This window comes from Triplophysa rosa, linkage group LG15 (assembly GCF_024868665.1).
Source record: "Triplophysa rosa linkage group LG15, Trosa_1v2, whole genome shotgun sequence".
NCBI lineage: Eukaryota > Metazoa > Chordata > Actinopteri > Cypriniformes > Nemacheilidae > Triplophysa > Triplophysa rosa.
Window position 1 is genome coordinate 14,854,887 of NC_079904.1, and position 22,506 is coordinate 14,877,392.

General features: G+C 35.6%; 1 protein-coding gene across 5 annotated transcripts; it reads right to left on the reverse strand.

Annotated features, from left to right (window-relative positions):
• Positions 1-5,798: 5,798 nt before the first annotated feature.
• Positions 5,799-16,272, reverse strand: blk (BLK proto-oncogene, Src family tyrosine kinase). Of its 5 annotated transcripts, none has more exons than XM_057353389.1 (15): positions 16,048-16,271; positions 15,773-15,813; positions 15,452-15,495; positions 15,287-15,371; positions 14,823-14,853; positions 14,487-14,580; positions 13,869-13,967; positions 13,409-13,512; positions 12,142-12,291; positions 10,607-10,759; positions 10,206-10,385; positions 10,026-10,102; positions 7,702-7,852; positions 7,164-7,295; positions 5,799-6,923 (listed from the first exon to the last, which is right to left on the reverse strand). In XM_057353389.1, exons 4-15 carry the CDS (start codon positions 15,368-15,370, stop codon positions 6,721-6,723), a joined length of 1,458 nt encoding a protein of 485 aa, XP_057209372.1. In that variant the 5' UTR covers position 15,371; positions 15,452-15,495; positions 15,773-15,813; positions 16,048-16,271; the 3' UTR covers positions 5,799-6,720. The 5 variants fall into 5 exon arrangements, with proteins under 5 accessions (XP_057209372.1, XP_057209370.1, XP_057209374.1 ...); XM_057353387.1 differs by having other exon boundaries at positions 15,452-15,537; XM_057353391.1 differs by lacking the exon at positions 10,607-10,759 and having other exon boundaries at positions 15,452-15,537; positions 16,048-16,272.
• Positions 16,273-22,506: the final 6,234 nt, after the last annotated feature.

A 22,506-nucleotide genomic window follows, 5' to 3' on the forward strand; every position in this document is an offset into this window, starting at 1 on the left:
ACAAGGTGGCACTATTCATGTAGCTACACACATACAGTATAATGTATGTATGTTACAATTGCAACTGTACTGTCTACTCAGATTTTAACTCACGACCTAGATATAAACATGTTAAGCTTGCAAAACTGATGGCTCTACACCTCATAGATTGGCTGGAGACCTTTAAACTGAAAGTTTTTCATTGTCATTTATATAAATGGGAAAAGTTTAGTCATGGATAGGTAACTTGCCCTTGTTCAAAGGCGTTGAAGGTGATACATTTCAATCTGTAAAAACTGATTCGTTTAAATTTCTCACACATATGTCCCACAAGCTCATGCTTTACCTGTATCAGGAAAGACTCCACAACTGCATGTGAATTTTAAAGACAGTGGAACCTGGAACAGCACATTTCTGGAACAGACAAAAGACAGAAGGTAATTACTGAAGAGTAAAATGGCATTTTGTCACTTCAATAGGTTCATCCACAGTGTTAGATTGAACATTGGATATGTTCCACCAACATAAATGGACAAGTCATCTCTTTCCAAATACGTAATTACATAAAAGAACCTGAAGATTTTAACTCTGAAGGACAAAAGCCTATTCGATTTAAAAATGCCATTAACTCAGGTCAAATGAATAGAGTATTACAATACAGTAGCTTCTAAAGTTCTTGATATTTAATGGAGAAAAAAAATCTGTTTTTTTCTGCTACTCTTTGACAAATAATTCATCATTTTGTGCAATGAACCAGAGGGAATAACAAAGTAATTGCCTCATCATTTAGAATCTTACAGAAATATTAAGTGCACTGGAGCCCTTACAGTTGTACAATTTAAAACTGAACTCCTTTTAAAATGATATTTCCAATTGGTTCTAGTTAAAAAGAATTCAATGCAATAAAGTAGCTGAGAAAGTTATTCTCACCCATAAAATGAAAGCGTCAAAACAGTCTAATCTATTTGTTTGGTAAAAATAAAAGAGAGAGTAAGCACAGGTATTGATTTTAGCTGCAAACACACTCTCTCTAAAGCTTTTAATTGTTCCGGTAGGAGGCAGAAGGAGAAACCAGTTCATCATCAGCAAGGACAGCATTCAAGGTCACGGCAAATTTAAATATTTAAGTATTATTTAAGTATTTCAATGTTTAAAATGTCCCTTCTCCTGGAGATTGACATCAATAATTCACATTCATTATTCTGAGTCTGAGGTTTAAGCTTGATGGGCCTGCATATTTTATGAGTCCCCAATATCTTACATTTTAGTGAATTGTAAATCTGAAACAAAAAACAAAACACTTCTCTATGACATAAACACAAAACACTTCTTTATACCGTATGTACTGTATCTGACTTTGATCTGAATGGGATAAGGACACATTGCAGGCCAGATCTGATCCTGCATTATCCATACGAACCAAGCCTCTGTGGCCTGTTAATAATGTTAATCTCTATAGTGATTGATAGCCTACTGTTTGTTTCTTTCCCTAAAATGTGTCATGCAATTTTTAGGACTTATTTTATCCCTAAATGTTTTAAGTAATTAATTACATTTTGTTTCTTGTCTCTTGTATTGTTTCTTGTATTTTGCTACAGTACGTACACAGATTTTGTCCTTTTCTTTGATCGCTCTGAATTGTGTAAAAATAATATAAAAATTCTTTAAACAGATCAAGTTTGTTGTTGTACACTCTTAAATAATAATGGTGCTTAATAGGTTCTTCACAGCAATGCCATAGAACCGTTTTTTGTTCCACAAAGAACCATCTCTTTCTTACTTTTTTATAATCTTAAAAACCTTTTTTCGCCACAGATGTTCAGATGTTAAAGCTTCTTCATAGAACCAAAAGGTTATTCTATGGCACGGTTTGAAGCACCTTTTTAAAAGTGTATTTCTGACTGAAACAGGTTGTTCAATGATAAAATAAGATTGGCTTAATAGGACTAGTTGTTATAATCTCACTATTTCAGCACAGTTGAATTGCCCAATAGGACATTTCCCACACCTTATGCAGGGGGGAGCAACCCGTTGGCTAAGACTGTTATATCCCCACTGGCTCCGTTAATGCAAGCTCAGTGCCCCCGGTCCCGTATAGCATAACAATACAACACACAACACCATTTTATTACGTGGTCACTTGGCAGCACATATTGCGTCCTTCCGTTTCAACCACAGCCAGTGGCTGCTTCTCTCAGCGGCAGTGGCAAGTTCTTTGACTACCGTCCGTTGGGCCTGTCCTCTGATCCCCACTTTCTTAAGCAGCCTTGTAGTGGAATTGGAAACAAAGCCCCTGCAGCCCAATTCTGTGGAATTGTATCCATCAGAATTGATTGGTTAGTCAACTCTGGGCAATACACCAACATGGAGGCAGATGGTTTGAGGAAGGTGTAGAAAAGGAAAAAAAAGATTATGGTGACCTTAAATTGACATATTACCATGCTGAGGTACCAACCTTTGCAATGAAAACTTAAAGGGGAAGGTTTATACATGATTCAGATGTGATTTTTATAAAACGCAAACATATGACTGAATACAACACCATATCATATTACAGATATTTCAGAAAATAAGAGGTTCTGGAGACATGGCACTCGATCATTAAACACAAGGAGAGAGAGTTCGGCTAGTTTACTCAAGTGTCAAATAAAAAAAATAATATAATTTGGGATCTACTGCTGGACTGGGGAAATGAATCAGATCGTGTCCCTCATTGCTTTGTATTCATATCACACTCTCTCCACTGATGGTGAGTAAAGAAGGGAGGGATGGAGTGATTGTGAGGAGAATATTTTGGTTTTCCATCTGGGGGACGTAAATGAAACAGAGCAAAGTCGAATCAAGGACAAAGGTTGCATGCAAATGTACTGTGGTCAGAAAGCCCTCCTAATATTTTTATTGGATGCTGTTTGTCCATCAAATATGTATTTAGCATGATGTTCTATGAATTTTTGAATATTAGAGGGAAATGATTATTGACTATGTATATGCAGGTTTACTTCTGTGAAATAATGGACAAATAGCAGCCACGCTTGTTTTTGTGTAATTGAGCATATACAGTATCTCTCAAAGGACAGACTCAGTTTGTTTTACTCAATGGCCTTGACTTCACTGCATAAGAGTGATTCATACATTTTTTTTAGAGAAACAAGAATTTCTATTCGTTCAGATCGAGTGACTGCAAAACCTTTTATATGAGAACAACAAGCGAAAGCTAAGAGTGGATCATAATGCAGCATATGACTTGTATACATCAACAGCCAATCAGCTTTAAGCAGACACATGAGTAAGAGTTTGTTTCCAAAATGAGATAACTCTGTTTTTTAAAAATTTCAAAAATCATGTTTTTTAATGTGCATTCCAATTAATATCAATCAAACTGGGGTTATGTTGGTTTGTTTTGATTTAATACATTATAATTCGAAAAATACAGCTAACTAACGCAATAAAACACAATAAAAACATGATAACATAATAAAAAACATGATTAAGAAAAATGTAAATGGAGTTATCTCATGTTGGAACCAAACTCTTCAAAAACTCATCTGTGACGTTATAAAAAAAGGTGATTATATTATACAAACAAATCACAGGTACCATGAGAACTGTACTTTGTAATATTAAGTTGTAGTCTCTGTAAAAAAGTAGCTATTAGATAGTTGACTGTTTTGCCCGGATTACCTACAGATGCAGTATCAGCATCCTTGCTTATTAAGTTATGTTAAGGCTCGCTGCCCAGCAGATGAGTCATTTACCAAACGCACAAGGTTCAGAAGTCCGGCAAAGCGCTGTGTTTGAACAGAGATATAATTTATTATGTCAGATAATGTAATCTGGCACATTATCAGAGGCTAAAGATGTCCAGTCACGCACCCCGGAGAGAGTCGCGTGTAAACTGTGCTTGACTTCCCCCTAGTGGAAATGTCTGAGAGATAAAAAGTGAGAGGGAGTAAACATTTTGTGAATTGTAAAATGCTATAATTTACACGTATATCATACAACTGTAATATTCCCTTTTATAATATTCTGGTTTTGTCTGGTAACATAGAAATATGTATTTTTCTGTAAAGCTGCTTTGAAACAGCATCGTGAATGGCGGCATTCAAATAAATGTGAATTGAATTAAAAGAAAGCGAGAGATAGAGAAAACAGAGAGAGGAAATATGCATGAACAGCTATACAATTTATTTATTTATAGTTTTTAATATATATTTATATATTTTTTTCCATTCCATTAACCAAATCAAAGATATTCAAAGTATGATGCTATAAATATTCTCTTCTTGGTCGAAGTGCTTAAAACTGCTAACGTTCAGCTGAAACTGAATCACAATCAATCTATACATGGCCCTTAATTTTTTGGCTGGGTCTGACAGTTTGCTTCTGCCAGGAAGTGATGTAGAGCAAATGGAAGCAAAATATTTTGTAGCCAGATGGCACAACGCCAACCTGGATGTCTGAATCAAAGAGGTGTTCATTGAATATTTTCCGAGAAAAGCGTCCACATAAGCAATTTGTGATTATGCATTACTATAATTGGTCTTCTGTACGTAAATCACACTACAAATAGTGAGTATGAAACACCGTGCTGACTCGAAAGTTTTACCCTCACACGCATTTCCTCACAAAAGTAAAAAAGCTGCTTGGCGCTTTCGTGACGTGTTCGGTTTGGGACATCACACAAGTTACGTTGCTATGTAGGCCTACGTATTGTAACCTTATCAAAGAACCTAATAAAATACGAAAATATATATTCCCAAATATTTAATATAGGTTATAGGGAATTGCCCGCAACAAACTTTTTTTTTTATTTTGTTTTTAATGACCCGCCCCGCAAATAAAGTGACCATTTCTTTACCCGCTCCAACCCGACCCGCGCATCAATGACGCGTCTTTTTTATGCTGTGAGAAGTGGCTTCGTTATATTCTGGGTAATGATTCATTTTACCTTCCAACTGCTATAGTCACGAGTGAATAAATGAGCCAGTCAACCTTTGTTAATTCCATTCTGTCAAAGCAATACGTAAATGAAAAGAAGGACTGGAGGAAAGAGACATAATCTTTCAGTAATTCCTACACTAAATATACAACCGCTCACATTCAACGAGAGTATTATTCATAACGAGTAACAAGCACTCAGTCATTTACGCATTTTTGGCAGACGCCCTTTAAGTTTTATCCAAAGTGACCCATAGTGAACAGTCTTCAAATGTGAAAATTGCACATAGCCCTATGACCTGATAGCGTCGCTAGCTCTATGCTACAGGAATGCAAATGTAGTCGTTTGTAGTCATGTAAGCGGTTTGCCTAACTGTGCACTTTCCATGAATAGTGAGGAAAACGTCTGTAGTAGGCCTATGTCTGGAATTCTGAAGGTGCTTATGGTGAAAGGAATGCTGACTCATGGCTTCCTGTTTCCACAGCAGATTGGCCGGAAACCACTGGAGCAGCTGCGGGTGTTGGTTACATTCTCCCTCGATTATCTCCAAACATGTAAAAGCCCCAGGGGTGAGTTTAGATCAGGGATGAGACCGTTTGTGTGCTGAGACACCAGAACCAGAGCTTTACAGACTTCTCCCACAGAATTATTACTAAAAATGCTATTTAAAGTATTCTTTAACATATTGGCCATTTTGAAAAACATGTATAGCTTTCATGAAGTGTTTGAAAAATAAAACTATTAAAAACGGCAACAAATTAACATGAACATGCTAATGAAGTGATGTATGTGAGTAGGCCTACATAATAGCCATCTACTCTTGTGTTCTGCCGAAAAAAGAACGTCATACAGGTTTGAAATGACAAGAGGGTGAGTAAATGATGACAGAATTTCTATTTTTGGATGAACTATCACTTTAAGCGTTCAAAGGAGCCCCATTGTGTGCATTTACAATGTCAAATGTTCTTAAATGGCTTTACTAAAACAGTAAATAAAGTAATTAAACAGTAAATAAAAAAGGTCTTGTTTACCTAATAAACAGACCCTTATGGGGCTATAACAGAGAGCTTTAAATATGAAGAGTGTCAATTGTGTATCACCAAAGAAACGGAGAAAATAATGATGTTCTGCAGGCTTTCCAAAAAATCCCCCGTGTCTGTAACCAGCCCAAAATTTTGCCAGGCTGATCTGTATGCTCAAACTAACAGAGCAATATTTTTACAAATTTCGGGGGAAACAATCTACTTGTGACTGACTTGCGAAAGGATGTATTTTTACGTATCAAAAATAACAATACATCTTTAAAATAATGCTAAAATAGGCTAAAAAAGACTATACAGTACATCTTAAAAATACATTAAGGCAATAACTGTAAAAAACACATATTTACTGATATACAATACTGCATTCTGTGCTTGCTTTAGTAGCTTACATTCCACAATGTTATAGGGATACTTCCCCCCAAAATTAAAATTCTGTCATAATTTACTCACTTTCAAGATGTTCCAAATATGTATAAATGTCTTTGTGGGGTCCAAGAACTGTTTGGTTACAAGCATTTGTCCAAATATCTTTCTCTGTGTTCAATCAAACAAAGAATTTCATACAGGTTTGGAACAACTAGAGAGTAATTCATGACAGAATTTTCATTTTGAGGTGAACTATGCCTTTAATTATTCCTTCGATACAGGGTTTAGTCCGTCTTTCCACTCCACATTCCAAGTTCAGTGTATATACTGTATGTCTCATTCAGTTCATCTACAGTATACATTCATAAAGTTTATTCAGTGAGGGTGCAGGAGCTACGGCTGCACCTCGTACTGGCCCTCGGTGGCAATGAAGAAGTCATTGAGCATATCCTGCAAGTAATCGAAGGTGGGTCTGTTCTCCGGTCTTTCATTCCAGCACTTCATCATGATGTCATAGAGCTCCTCTGGGCAGCCATCTGGACAAGGCATCCTGTAGTTCCTTTCAAGGTTACGGATCACCTCCGGATTCGTCATACCTTTACAACAGTGTGAAGAGCACAGGCAGGTTGTTTAAGGTTCAAAGTTTTGGAAGACCCTATTTATACAGAGGTCACGGTTTGGCTATTTGTGATTATCCCGTTTGTACTGTACATGTTGTCAGATCACAAAATAATGCAATGTGATTAACTACAATCGCAAAAAAATCATTTTTCTAGATTACACAAACACACAGCAAAACAACAGAGCTACTGAAGTCCAAGAGCCATTGAACTCACCTGGATAAGGTACTCGGCCATATGTGATCATTTCTGTCAGAAGAACTCCAAATGACCACACGTCTGACTTGATGGTAAAAGTACCAAAATTGATGGCCTCAGGTGCTGTCCACTTAATAGGGAATTTTGCACCTGATGAATAAAAAAAGGTGGTGTAAATTAAAGCATGAGGGAAGTTTTTAATTCAAGTCAACATCATCAACAGTGATATAGGCCGACAGTTTGCATGAGAAACTTATACTGTTTGCAAGTTACAGTATGTAGTGGAAAATGTCTTCCACGGTTGATAGTATCAGCTAAATAGCTGATGATAAACCCACGTGGAAAGAAAATTCTGCCTTAATGTGGTAAATATTTTCATTTCAAGTCAGTATTTTAGTACAAGACAGTATAGTTTAGCTTCTGCCTGTACCCACCCTTAAAGGTCAGATATGTTAGTGCATACTTTGCATTAAAAATCACATTTTAATACAGACTGATGGAAAATTCATAGTAGTGGAATAAACAGTGTGTCATGGGAGAAAATCAGCATACGTACCTTCCTGTGCAGTATATTCAGTCTCTATTATCCTGGCAAGGCCAAAATCTGCTATTTTGCAGTGTAGAGTCTCCGAAACTAGAATATTCGCAGCCCGCAGGTCTCTGTGAATGTAGTTATTTCTTTCAATGTAAGCCATGCCCTCTGCAATCTGCAATATAGAAGGAGATAAAGGTCTGACTGGACAATAATACGTGCTGTTAAAGTTAAACATTTAATCAGTGACCTCAAAAAGGCAATGATTTTTTTGAACTTAAAATGTTTAGGTGGAATATAATACAGATCAAATACACTTTTCTAATGGATGTATCGGTCTTTCTACTTTGAAGCATTGTTCTGACTGATAGTTGATCATTGTAAAAGCTTTAAATGTCAAATTGAATAACATTATTAAGATAAATTCAAATAATTTTGATGTGATTTTGCCTCTCAAACCTTAAAAGCAAGGGTTGAATGTTCTTCCAAACAACATATTTCAATGTTCTCTAATAGACTATAAAAACTTTTTGTTAGTTCAACTTATGGTTTTCTTAAAATCTTAAGTTAATTCAACTTAATTCAACAAAATATTAGTTAACTCTTTAATTAGTTTAGGCAACCGGGTAACTTATTTGTTTATTTCTATCTGAGCTTGGTCAAATTATCTCGTCCTACAGTCATGTGTCATTTCATGCAATGCAGACTAGAAATAAACAGTGTGCAGCCAACAAAGTGGTCTCTAACAGGAAGCTGCTTTCTCAAAAAGAGCGAGAACAGTCTTGCATGGTTGAGGCTTCTGTTTGATGGAAAATTTGACGTAAGTTCCTGCCCGGAAGATTAAAATCTAATTTTGGGGTGGTTGTTAAAAGCGTTCAGTTCTAAAAACGATCAGACCATGAGTTTAGAAAACCAAAAGCTATTTCCTCTTTACGTACAAAAACGGCTTCCTGTACATGACCAGAGACTCTGGTGTAAGACGTCAGTTCTTAAAATAGATTAAATTCATCTGGACCTGAAATAATGTTGAATACCTGAATTAACCTTATTAATATGCAGGCTGTCATGCATAGCAAAAAATGCACCCTGCTCCTGCAATATAATCATCTGTACTATGCTATACTGTATTATAAACTATAATATATGTATTTCCATAAAAATGTGTTTTTACTTAGGGATGCACCAATATGTACATTTTGGCCGATAACGATAACCAATAATTCTTAAACACTGGAAGCCGATAACCAATATATGGCCGATATACAGTATCTAAATATTAATATAAAATTCCCTAAGACTGAAACAAAGGGCGAAGAGTTATTTCATTTGAAAACATTCACTGCAGAAAACAAGGGAACAATTAGTTCTCTTTTTTCCCCAGAAATCAGGTACCAAGCCTATTTCACACTATAGTTTACGATTCTTTAACCTTCACACTTTTTTGATATATTTTTCATTTAATAAACAAATTATAGATGTTCTTCCAGAGCAACCCAGAAAAATGTCCTAACAAGTCGCAAGACCGAAAGCATTCAGACAGCAGTCTGATTCAAGCAATATGCTTTGTTCCTATAAATTACACATTCATAAATATTGTATCTACATACTGTACCTACATCATCGATGTTTTGCTAATAGCAGTAAATGAATGATCACGACAGAAAGATGCTGTGTTGTGCTGTATTTTAACTGTGAGCAGCGTGTAGCTGAAGAAGTTTAGCCAGAGGAAATGATTCATGATTTACTGTCAATAATATATCGGCCTAAATTTGAAAGATTGCATAACATGAGATCATGAAAATGACATTTCATGCAGTGTGTAATGTTGCCGTGTTTGAAAGTAAGCAGTCTGCCAAGTTGTAAATCCGATGGTGAATGAATAACAATGTTATTGGCTTGGAAAAAAGGGAGTCGACTCTGAATCACGCAAACGAGTCGTCCCTTGTCCGATTCGCGAACTTCACTCTTCTCGCCCAAACACTGCAGCTTGTGAGCCTCATTCGCGGCAGACCAATCACAGCAGACTAGACCATCTGACCAATCACATCAGACTAGGCTAGCGGAACGAATCATTTGAGAGTCAGTCAAGAAGTAAGGTAAGAATAACTGCCTATTATTACAAAATAATAGTGTTTTTACACCTTCTATGTACATAAACTTGTTGTTGGACAATCCATAAACCAAAGTAGGACCTTAAAAATAAGTAGTTATGTACTCTTTAATAAAAATACCGATAGCGATATGGCCCATAATTTAGCGTGCATACCTATTTTTACTGGATCAGAAGTCATAACTGTCATAAAATCATGAGAAATAATGTATTTCTATATGCTTAAATTAGGCCATACTTGAGCAGCCATATCAATCAGCTTGGGTAGTTTTAATTTCCGTCCATCATCTGTTTTCAGAAAGTCCAACAAACTTCCTTGAAGAGGGAAAAAACGTATAGTTTATAGTCACTTCATAACTTGAAGGACAAAATATAATTCTGGTTGCTACAGTAATAAAAACATAACTGTGATACTAACCATGTGCCATGTATTCTGCAACAATCAGAATGGGTTGTTTTGTTACCACAGCGTGCAATTTGACCAGTCTGTCGTGTTTTAGCTGCTTCATGAGGTTTGCTTCCTGCAGGAAAGCCTCTGGTTCCATGGTGCCTTCCTTCAAGGTCTTAATGGCAACTTTCTGTCGGTTTTTGTAGTACCCTACAAACACATGTTTTTGTTTCTCGTTCACTATTTGTCAAATGGTCAAAGCCGAGTCGAGCTGTAGTGAATTTAGCATTAGTGCGGCTGCAATATGGCAATAACACACAAAACCACATAACACAAAAACACCTGCCTTTGAACATGATAAGTGACCGTATAGCTCAATAATAAAATAAAGAGAGCAATTAGCTCTGAAATATTTAGGCAGACTTTCTTACCCATCCACACTTCTCCAAACTGTCCTGCACCAAGTTTTTGCTCAAACTTTAGAGTCTCCCTGGGAATCTCCCATTCATCTTGGGCCCAGGGTCTCTGAGGGGCTGCGGTCTTACAAGGACTTCCTAATCTCTGACACAAACCATCTGATGCTTCTACAAACAATCAAAAAGTTTGGGGAAGTACAAATGTGAAGAGTGAGAATGCCGTGTCAGTTACAAGCAAAGCAAAATAATATAGCATTTAGCTTGCTTAAATCTAAGTTTTGCCAAACATAAAGCCAACAGTTTACTGATTTTGTAGAGTCTGGCAGAGAAATGAGAATATGGAAATAAGGTGTGGTCTGTGTGACACGCAAACAGTTTTCTAAAAAGACAAGCTAACCAATGTGAAGTGAGGATGTAGAATGCAAACTGAGACTAAAGTTGACCTGCTTATTTGGTGGTTAGAGCAAGCGTTGTCATGTTCATACAGTTACAACCGCAGAAATCATAGTGAGGGGGAGAGAGAAGGGCTCGTGGTATAGTCAAAATGTTTGCTAAAAACGTGCACACTTTGGGTGTAAAGGGATAGTTCACCCAAACAAATGAACATTCTGTCATCATTTACTCACCCTCTTCTGCAGAACACAAATGAAAATGTTTTTAAAAATGTTGAACAGCGGTACCCATTCACTTGCATTGGTTTGGTGCCCAAAAGTGAATGGGTACCTCCGTTGTTTGGTTGCCAACATTCTTCAAAATATCTTCTTTTGGATTCTACAGAAGTCAAGCAGGTTTGAAATGACAAGAGGGTGAGTAAATAATCACAGAATTTTGGGGTGAACTTTCACTTTAATGTTTGCTATACGCAACATTGTTTGGAAATAACTCACTGAAATAAAAACTCTGAGGCACTAATATGCACTCAGGTGCAACTGTGTACTTTTTAAAAAGGTACCGCACCAGACAGCTCTTTTTTCTGACAGTGTAGTGACAAAACTGACAATTTTCAAAGCATTCTGAGAACCAGAAATCTTCATAAACCTTTATCTTTATTTCTCTTTTGGTTACCAGAATGCTTTGCATGAGGCTGTTATTTTCTAGTTTTTTTTTCTGTAAAGATAAAGACTTGTTAATGTTTAATGTTCATTTATCTCTGAACAAACTGTTGCAAGTAAATTACATAAATGTAAATCTACATTAAGTTACTGGCAAACTGCTGCAGCAATACTGTAATTTCTACAGAATTATTTTACAGTGTAAGTCTTAAGAATAGCACAGCATTTAAAACTATATGCTGTTCAAAAACCAATAAATATAAATATTGAATAGTATTAATTTTAATTTAACATATTAAAATGAAATGTTATCAATTATAAAAAATCCATTATGTATTTTTGTTAAAATAATTATTATTTAAATGATATGTAAATACATTATAAGTGATAAAAAATACTAAATTAAACACATTTTTCAGCTCAAAAGCAAAATTGCCAAACTTGCCAAATTGCTAAACCTTGACAAGAATGAAATTGTCATTCGTATAGGGTGCTTACTGGAGTAATAATTCACAAGTTCCTGTAGAGAAGCAAAGGTCTTGGAGGGAGAGATGTAATAACCGCCGTTATCAAGCGCACGGATCTTATAGTGCTTTACCACATCACCCTGCTCTGGGCAGGAATCTCGTATAGACAGAGAGAAAGCACCTGAAGAGATGGATCAGAAACACAGCAGTTAGTGAATACAGACATTGCTAAACTTACTGCAGCATTCAACAGAATCAGCCCATTTTTCCATGAAAAAGGTGATGTAAAATGTGAAGACTTTACTTAAGTTTTGCTAAATTGTTAAAATGTATTCTGGTTTTATTAAACCACATAGGGTAACTTTAGCTCACATTTAAAAACACAGAAACGTGCATCTCTGTTGCAAAGGTCATATCATCGAAGGTTTGCTTAAAAAGCCTCCATATACAGTCTCATAAAGACTCTTGGGTGTCACTCTGATATTGAGTAACACATTTACATATGCATTTTTTTCAGTTAGTAGATGCTTTTATTTAGTGACATTCACATGGAGGAGCCAACAATTGGGGACAGTATATGTATAAGGCTAGCGGAGATAAATTCTTGTCAATTGTAATATTATTAACTGAATTTTCTATTTCTTTAAAGCAAAAGCGTAACTACCAAGCTTTGCCATACAGTAAAGGATTATTATTATCATCTCTCTAGTCATCTGTCCCACGTGGTGATTTCTGCAGTTCCCCTTACTCTAGAAGTACAAAAAATCTGAAAGTTTAATAATATCTGCACTCGTAAGTACAAACTCATACACTACTCAGTAAGTATATTTCTGTGTTTTTTAAGTTCTTTGAATAATGTAAACTTGATAAAAAAGCAGAAGATGTGGTTCCACAAACGGTTAAAAGTCGAGGTATGCGCTGTTTGTTAAAAAGCTCAGCGATGTGATCAAAATAAAAACAGAGTTCAGGGGCTGTGAATCCAAATATACACACACACGTTTATTTCGAGTTTGTTTGGCAGGAAAACAAAAACCCTGACATCTGAAAATATTTTGACAGTCAACAGTTATCTATTTTGCATTTTCGTTTTATGGCATACATTTAGTAAAACAAGCATTTGTCACTTACACACATTATGGCCATTTTAAACATTATCGGCTATATTGAAAATTTGACCTTGTGGTCATTGGGTAGAGTAAAAGTTTGTTGCTGAAGCTAAAAAAAATCTACTACTCATGTAATCACACTGAATGACCACATGAAAACTCAAAGGGCTTTGAAAGTTCTTGGCATCTGACCTTTGGTTGTTTCACTTTCACGCACAAGAAATGAGCCAGGCTTGTTTCCTGGGGCCAGTATAAGACGTTCTGTGTCTCTGCGACTCATATTCTTGAAAAACCATCTAGAAGAGAAACATGGACAGTGACTAAATGTCGTTAAACTACTAAATTCTGCAGGATTATTTCTAAGCCAGCATGGGGTAACAAGGGTTAAGTTAACCCAGAAAATGGTTTATAGTTGATCCAACAACACAGCATTTAGGGCGGAAACAACCCAGCATAGTTACAACCAATTGGTTGAGATCGTTCCTTGTTGACCCAAAGATGGGTTTAAAACAACCCCAGTTTTTTACAGCATAATTTTGCATAATTTATTTGGACAAGTATTTCGTTTAGTTGCTTCTTTTCAAATCATATACAGTGAAGCAAATGTAAAAACAAATTGAAATGAATTCCATGTAAATCTTTAACAACTCACTTCTCCACCTCCAATGTTTCTGCTTTTGCCACATACGTACGTGGAATATATCCCTCATCACCTGTGACCAAGGACTTTGCCAACCACCATTCTCCAGTTCTGTGAAAAAAATAGGTTGTTATGGGTTAGTTTTGTTTGTTTGTGTGTGTTAGTTAGCCACATTGTTACACACTTTTTAAAGCTTTTATCTCGTAGCCGTGTGTATTTTTGGAGTAAGAAATGTTGTGTTATTTTGGGTCATGGATTCGATCCCAGGGATTGCACAAACTCTGTTACAGACGTATACTATAATGCAATGTAAATCACTTAGGAATTAAAGCATCTGCCAAATGCATAAATGTATTTTCAAACCATCATTACATCAAAAATGGACAAACCCAACCATTTGGTCATAAATTTACCTACAGTGTGATGTGTTGTTTTAACCCATTATTGGGCTAAAAATAAACATTTTCTGGGTATATTTACCCAACCTGAGAGTATTTTCTGTATGTACGTATTTGGCAGACACTTTAATTATTTTATTTGATCTACTCTAAACCTTTACCAATTGAGAATTTGAAGCTTTCCATGTATTTGTAGTTCCGTGTTTGTTAAATGTGGACTGATAATACTCACTCCCTGATAATCTTGAGTCTGTCTCCTTTTTTGAATTCAAGATCATTCTCACTAGCAGGTTGAAAGTCATGCTGAGCAATAACAATGTTTTCACCTAAAAAAAAACAAAATAAATCACTTTAAGGTATTTTGATTCAATAAAATAAACACTACAATAACTAAATGAAGCGTGTTCATGGTACAAGATATGAATACAATGATGTCAAAAATAGGCCAAACATCAGCATTATGATCATAAACCTGTTATTCTTTCACTAGGTGTTCACAAAGCATTTACAATGATCCAAAATGAGTTTGTACTGTATGTGTGCAAATAACATATATGTATTACTGTACCTGTATCATTGTTCCTGTGTTCTCTCAATAACTGGAATATAAATTGATAGATTAAGGGGCGGTTTCCCGGACAGGTCTTAAATCTAGTCCCAGACTAACTAAAATGTTAGAGGTGTCTTGATCGACAACAACTTACACTGACATGTCTTAAAATATTTCAGTACAATTGTTTTGTCTTAAGATGCACACAGTGAGGTTTTTTGTGAAGTATGTTTTTAAAAACAATTTAAATATCCTAATTTAACTAAGGCCTATTCCTGTTTTAACCTAATCCCTGTCCAGGAAACCGCCCCAATGTGATTGATACATCACTCACTTATACTCAATAAAAAATAACAAAATAACACTACACGCTAAACGTTCAGTTACAAACAAAAAAAATGTTTTGTTTGTAACTGAAGATCAAACATTCTCTTGTCATAACAACAAATGATTATTTTTGTGGTAAAATCAGCAATACTTACATGAGATGTGTTAGAGTTAGTTGAATTTATACCCTTTCTTTTATTTTCTGTGGGTTGTTTCTGATCACTACATACACAACCCATCCTTTAAAATAAAATGATATTGTCAATACATCATCTTTACACTTTATTTCATAAAAATAAAACAAAAATGGTTATTCCCACCTATATTCACAGGTGTCAGTCTCCCCAGTTTTCTACTATGTTTTCTGTAATAGTCCAGAAGAAATTTACAGACGTCATACTGGGCGCTAGATAAAAGACAAAAAAAACCAACAAGTCTATCCATATGACCCAAATGCTTTTTTAATATTACCACAAAGTGGTGTGGTATACATTTTTTCATCAATATAAAAAAACATAAGCTGTAATGTTTCCATTTGCATAAACAGATCACATGACATTGGCGCTGATTTTGTCACGCTACAAAATGTGGACAAATATTGCAAACCATATGAAATGAGAGGTTAAATAATAAATGCGTACCCTTATGCACTGAAAACTGACTCCATTGGACAAAAAATGAACTAATGCAAAACATACAGAACAGAAAAAGACATTCATGTTGTAGCTGGGTGAATTGAGGACATTAAACATTTAAATGACGGGATACAGGCTCACATTGATCATAAATTGAAACTACAGTTCTAGCATTTTTAAAGATGTTTGTACCCTGAAAATCTGGAAATAATTGCAATTAATATCAACCGCTATTTTCACACAATCAATATTAAATATCTAGTACAAAAGCTTGTACTTACTTGTACCATTTTGTTTGGCCTCAGCAAACTATAAGACATAATCCAAGAATATTTCAGATTCTTAATTTCATAAATGAATCAGGAGTTGTTCTCTTTTACAGTCACGTACCGACATTAAGACAGATACATAGACAGACAAAATGCTCTTGAGGCCCAGCATGTGCCCTTAGAGACCACATTAGTTGAAAGAGATAAATAGACATCACCGGTTCTGTTTATTTAACCGACCCCTCCCTCTTTTTCCTCTCCGAGTGCTTAATTCACAAACTGTGCACATGCATATGATGAGCATGTGATGTCATTACATTTGTGGACAACAAGATTTGAATATCCTCATTCTATAAAACTGAAACCATTTTAAGGATAAAGATAGTGTGCACATTTTAAAACATTCATGATTTGAGTTTGCTATCTGTTTTTCTTCGTCAAAAAGGGAGCCATGTAAAATACAAAAACAGCCATTCAAAATATATATCAAAATGTGGTTTAGAAAATTGAGTATAGTTAGTTTTCATGAAAGTCATATTGAAAGTTAGAAGGTTCCGTTCACTATAATACATAATTCTTCTTAATCAAAACGTTTGAAATCTTCCTGGACCAGATGTAACACTTCCTTGGAGAGACGCTATGATAAATGAGAAGTTCTCGAAAGCCAGAGGAATACTTTAGCTCTCAACAGCAGCTTTCTAACAGGATGTTGTTAACTAGCCCATACAGGCTTGTTTCCCCTTTAGGCATTGTGGTTTTCTTCAGCTTCTGATCTGATCTCTGCACTTTGCCCTTTTGCTTATTCTATTTGTTAAGTTTATTTTGTGTAGGCTACCAGAAACCATGGTAGTTTTGAATCTTTTGAACAAAAGTCCTGTCGATGCTTTAATTTTTGAATCAAATTAGTATTTCAATTTATTATGATCAATTTTAGTATTTATATTAGGTTAGTATTTTATAGAAAAAATAAAGTTTAATGTGTATTTTATTTGAGATATGATTACATTTGTATGTTTATGTAAGAAGTAGCCTATTGTAGGCCTGTCTTTTTTAAACGTTACAATACTGAATGTAATTATTTATTACATTCGTTTGGTACAAAAACACATGGTTTTATGTGATATAAAATAAAACTAAACTAAACAAAACGCATACCTTCAAAAGTACACACAAATTTAGAACTTTTCCAGATTGTACCACACTTGAAATGTTGTTAATTACTCGAGGTATTCTATATGGTACACGTTACTGTCCTCTGGTGGTCGAATAGATTAAGCGCATTCAAGGGGTGCAGGAAAAAGAAAAACATTTTTGTCCTTCAGTTATGCATGCAGTGTATTGCAAAGACAGGTGTCCTAGACCTACATTAAATGTGATAGTTAAACGTGTGAAAAGTTAAGTAGTTTTTCTATCTTTGCGGGCAGAAAATTAAGATTGCGGAACGAGATCCTGGAAATACCATGACAGCACGACTACACAAATAGGATATGTGGGTGATCGATAGGCACATATATTCTTCTCAAATATCTGTTTACACAAGTTGGAATAATTATAGGTTCATAATCGTGACTATTTCAAAGACTTTCAAAGATTCCCTTAAATACAGAGCTTGTAAAATAGTTGTTTTCCTGAACGTACATAAGAGGGCAGCAAAGCTCATTTTCATACGAGGCATTCGGCTGGAATGGTCAGTTTAACAGTTTTGAGGTTACGTTAGCTTATACTGTTTTAGTCGTGGTGATGACTGGGCATGTTAAAGAGATGACGATTTTTCATGGATGTTTTAATTATTACAGTGTAAAAAATGATTTGTTGTTTTTTGTTGTTTCAACTAAAAAAATAAGTTACCTTGTTGCCTTAAAATTTTAAGTTAGTTCAACTTAAAAATATTAGTCAACGCAACGAGTTTGCAACAAATTCATTAAGTGAACTAATATTTTTAAGTTGAACTAACTTAAAATTTTAAGGCAACTAGGTAACTTATTTTTTTAAGTTGAGACAACAAAAAACAACAAATCATTTTTTGCAGTGTACGGACCACCTTAAGATATGGTTGATTTCATTTTGTGAAAACTTATTTGTGAAAATGTATTATCATTATAATCACTTGATCTTGTACCATTTGATTGAAATGATAGTATCATCTCTATAAAATAAGTATCTAAGTCTGAAGGTGACACCTTTCCATTGCTTTTCCTGCTAGAACATTTGAAGAATTTTATGAGTCACAGAGGAAATAAACTATAAGAAACATCAAACAATAGATTTTTGATTAATGGTTTTATCCTTACTAAACTTCTTTTTTCCCATATTATCAGGAAGACATTTATCACATTAACACGAGAACTACATAAACAATCATATCAAGGAAGTACAGTAAACTTCAAATCACTTCAAAGTTGTTTCCTGTCATTTTTTCCTGTGGGAATCACTTTTGATGCCGCATAAACAGAGTAACAATGTCACTGTGGTCGAGAACTTTTTGTTTTTTTCTGGACCACCTGTGTCTGTGATGTGGAGTCTAAGGGGCCCCTCTGACATGCAGCGCAGGTGTGTGATGGGAGCTTTGTTGAGGGTGTCCTGGTAACGCATTTATCTTTATCCCACTCTGGTTTTCCCAGAGATTGCGGATACTGCGTCCCCACAACCCAGGTCCCCAGACACCGCATCCTGTCCACCAATATAACCTGAATAACAGTGGAAATGAGGCACAAAGAAATAGAGATTGTGGCAAGAGAGAACCTGTGTTCTACCTCTGAACCGTACTGTCGACAATGTGCTAACACAGCAAAATTTACTCTGCACTTCTCATTGTTATATATAGATATATATATACAAGAATTTATTTTATATACATGATGTCACCCGATAAGGGGTCAGTTGCCACAATGAAAACTTTTCAATAATCTATGCTATTAAGTACTATATAATGGCAGGAAAATGTAAATCCGTAACCTTTAGTTAGAAACTAAAAAAGGTGTATGAAAATATGTTTTCAATGGTTATTATAATAATGATTTATGATTTAACCTGTCGGGTTGGATTTCACTGTAAATGTCAGTTTGACATTGTTAGTCTTCAACCCACGTAACGATAAGGAAACCTGCAATTTGATATTTCAGCCAGAGATGGCGAAAGCGGGGTGTCAACTGTTAAACACAAAAAATATAAAAGCATTGTTAGCTCAACATTGAGTTAAATGTATAAATTACAGCACAAACAACACATGCCAACTTGTTTAAGAAATTATATTAATATCTGACATCTGGCCTATGAACCTATATGAACCTTTCAGTTTAAGTGTACTTTTATTATATACTCACAGGTGTCTGAAACAAACATATTTTTTTACAGAAAACAAGAATTTGTGTAACTGGGCTGTTGAATCCAGACCTTATTTACTAAGGTGTTTACTAAGCCCCTGTGACAACTTGCCCCGGACTCATCAAGTCAGTTTCTGTCTACAGTATAAACAGGTACAGTAGATAAAGTTTATTCTTTCTCACAGTGTTTGCATGCACCCAGTTTTAACCGTGTCGATCAAGCAGCACCTGAGGACAAAAGAGAAAGAAGCCCCTATTCACAGCCTTGTGGGGGGCTTCCTCAATGGAAGGGCGAAAGCAACACACTGTGAGAACATTTTCTCTCTTCCTCTCACCGTGTGGGAAAACTCCTCTGCCTCTCTCACACATCAAGCCGGACAGGGACTCACTCATTTATTCGGCCTGTATTAAATGAGACCATGGACACATCAGTCACAATAACAATAAACTCAACAATGCTTTCAAGGGCCTGTAGTTTAGCCGTGCCTGCCAGCGCCGCTTTATACACGCTACTTCCTCTGTGGAATCACTTTTTGTCAGGAGCTGGTGATCTGTAAAGACATGTCCTTGGCACTACACGCATATCCTAAAGTAAAAAGAGATGCCAGGATTGATACAATGATCAATGATTGGCTCATTCTCAGAAAAATGTGCCATGGTGTCCTATTTGTGTTCTCACGAATTACTAATGATATACCTGTATTAATATTTTAGTCACATTGTTTGGTGATAATTGTTATTTTGTAGGCCATAATAATAATGATATTATTTTAATTTTTACCTTTAAATGTTTGTTTTATAACTGCTTTGTGTACTTTTAATGGAATTGCATAATGCAGCCCATAACATTTAAATTCCAAACTTACTTGGATGGGGTTCAAATAATCTAGCGTTTTTTAAAGAGACTAATAGCTCTTGCTAGGTCGAAACCAAATATCTGGTATTATTCATATATAAATATATCTATTTGGGGGGGCACATAATTTGGGGGACCCCAAATGTTTGTTGTTGTTCTCTTGGTGTGAGGTGTAGAAATATTTTTCCTTAAAGTAAGCAGAGAAAAAATATAATGAACATACTTTGTTTTCCAAGTCATTTAAATAAGTGATTTCAGATCAGTTCCGTGAATAATCGGCCTGAATGCCTGGAGTTCAGTATAATACTAAAAAAGGAAAGTGTGCTTTGTTACACTTGTAATTGACATCCACCTGTGTAGAGACTGAGGCAGGAAAATGTTTCTTCTCCTGACCGACAGGCTGGCACACTTGTTTTTCCTGGAACATCTGGAAGCATGGGAGTGTGACGCTGCAGTACACAACTCTGCAGCTGGCTTCAGGCATAACACTCAAAGTAAACAGGGAAAAACAGGGAAAACCCCTTGCATTATCCTCCGGAATAAATGCCTATATCTACTAGCGTTGAGGGTGGAAATAGCCCCCTCTTTTCAGTGAGCAGGTGCTTCCTGCTAACTTCTTATTTATCCACGTTTACAACCATGTTTGGGCAGACTCGAAAACCATCTCAACTTCAAGCCCCAAACCCTCTGAATGCCAACAACAATCCAATTGTTAAGCGTTTAATGCAGTGATGTGTTGTGAATAATCACATGTAGGAGACGAAATGTGCTCTGAATCATGAAAAGAGAAACTCATCATCATCAAATAACTGCATACTGAATTTTTATGTAATTAATAAGAATGAATATTTTTGGCGTTATTAGATTAGTCAGCCAATTGAGTGATAGGACATTGTGGCTTAATCCCTCTTACTTAAAGGGATGGTTGACCCAAAAGTGAAAATTCTGTCATCATTTACTCACCCTCAGGTTGTTCTAAACCTGTATACATTTATTTGTTGTGCTGAACACAAAGGAAGATATTTGGAAGAATGTCAGTAACCAAACAGATATCATCCCCCATTTCCTGTCAGTAGGGAAAATATATGCTATGGGAGTTAATGAGGGATGAAATCTGTTTGGTTACTGACATTCTTGCAAGAAGTGATCCTTGACTACAGAGAGGCACATCTGTCATGATTCCTTGATGATGATGCATTAAATACTATAAGTGTTATATTACTCTCTGTTAAACTTAGCCTAAGTGTCTTTGAAGCACAGGTTCATTTAATGTTATACAGGCTAAACCACTAAGAATGTGAAGTTATATTGATTGATGTTCAAGTGTAAATAGCATATGAAATTTGCAACTTACAATAGTACAATTCAATTCAGGCTCAGTCTAAAAGTAATGGACCACAAAACTGCACAGTGTGTCGAAGCATGATATAAGCAGTATTACTTCATTTTAATTAGACATTTTTCATTTTAATTTGAATTTTTTGACATAATACACTTTAAAAAAGAACATTTTCAAAAGACTGTAATTTTTATTTTTGCTAATTGATTTATTTAATATTTCTCCCTCAAACTTTAAGATAAAATCAAATTGGCTTTACAAGTCATTTCATTGCACTATTTTAAATGTTGACAAGTGATACGTTGATACTGTAACTCAAGTTGAAATCGAATAACATTTTTGATGAAAAGTAAAAATGTTGCCATAACTTATTCGTATTTTTTGACAGTGTAATAAAAACAGACGCCGATGTAACATTCCTACAGCCTCATTGACATGTTTTAATTTGACTAAAAAGTCCTAAAAAATATCCTGTGTAATGCCACACATGCAGTATACAATCACTGTATATATATTCCTCCATCTCTGTTTTTAACATTATCATGCTAAAATGCAAGTGGCCTCATCGTTTATTTCTCTCTGTAAGAAGAAGGAAGGCAATCTGGGATATTGCGAGCACTGAGATTGGACAGCTGTGTTTTGTCAGCTTCTCCAGCCCCGCCTTCGAGTGTGGCACTCGGTCGATGGGAGTGACACCAATTATTTATGTCACATTCCCTCCGGAAACAGAGGATGGAAACTCAACGAGAGAGGACCATCCATCAGACTTGTCCAATGGGGCTGTATACCTGTGACTCCAGCACGGCAACGGCAGGGAATGAAGTCTCTTAGGACAGTTTCAAATAACCACACACTTACCCTGTCACAGGCAGACGGTAATTAAAAGTCCCAGAATAAACATATATGCTTTGGTCTGCAAATCTCCATTACGTGCTGCTTAATTTGAAAGCCGA

Excerpts from the sequence above, each read along its gene's own strand:
- blk (XM_057353390.1), bottom strand. The coding sequence starts at position 15,370 with ATGGGTTGTGTATGTAGTGATCAGAAACAACCCACAGAAAATAAAAGA. Across the intron at positions 14,854-15,286 it reads CTAACTCTAACACATCTCAT|TTATTGAGAGAACACAGGAA; the intron begins GTAAGTATTGCT and ends TTTATATTCCAG. Across the intron at positions 7,853-10,025 it reads TGATTGATATGGCTGCTCAA|ATTGCAGAGGGCATGGCTTA; the intron begins GTATGGCCTAAT and ends TCTATATTGCAG.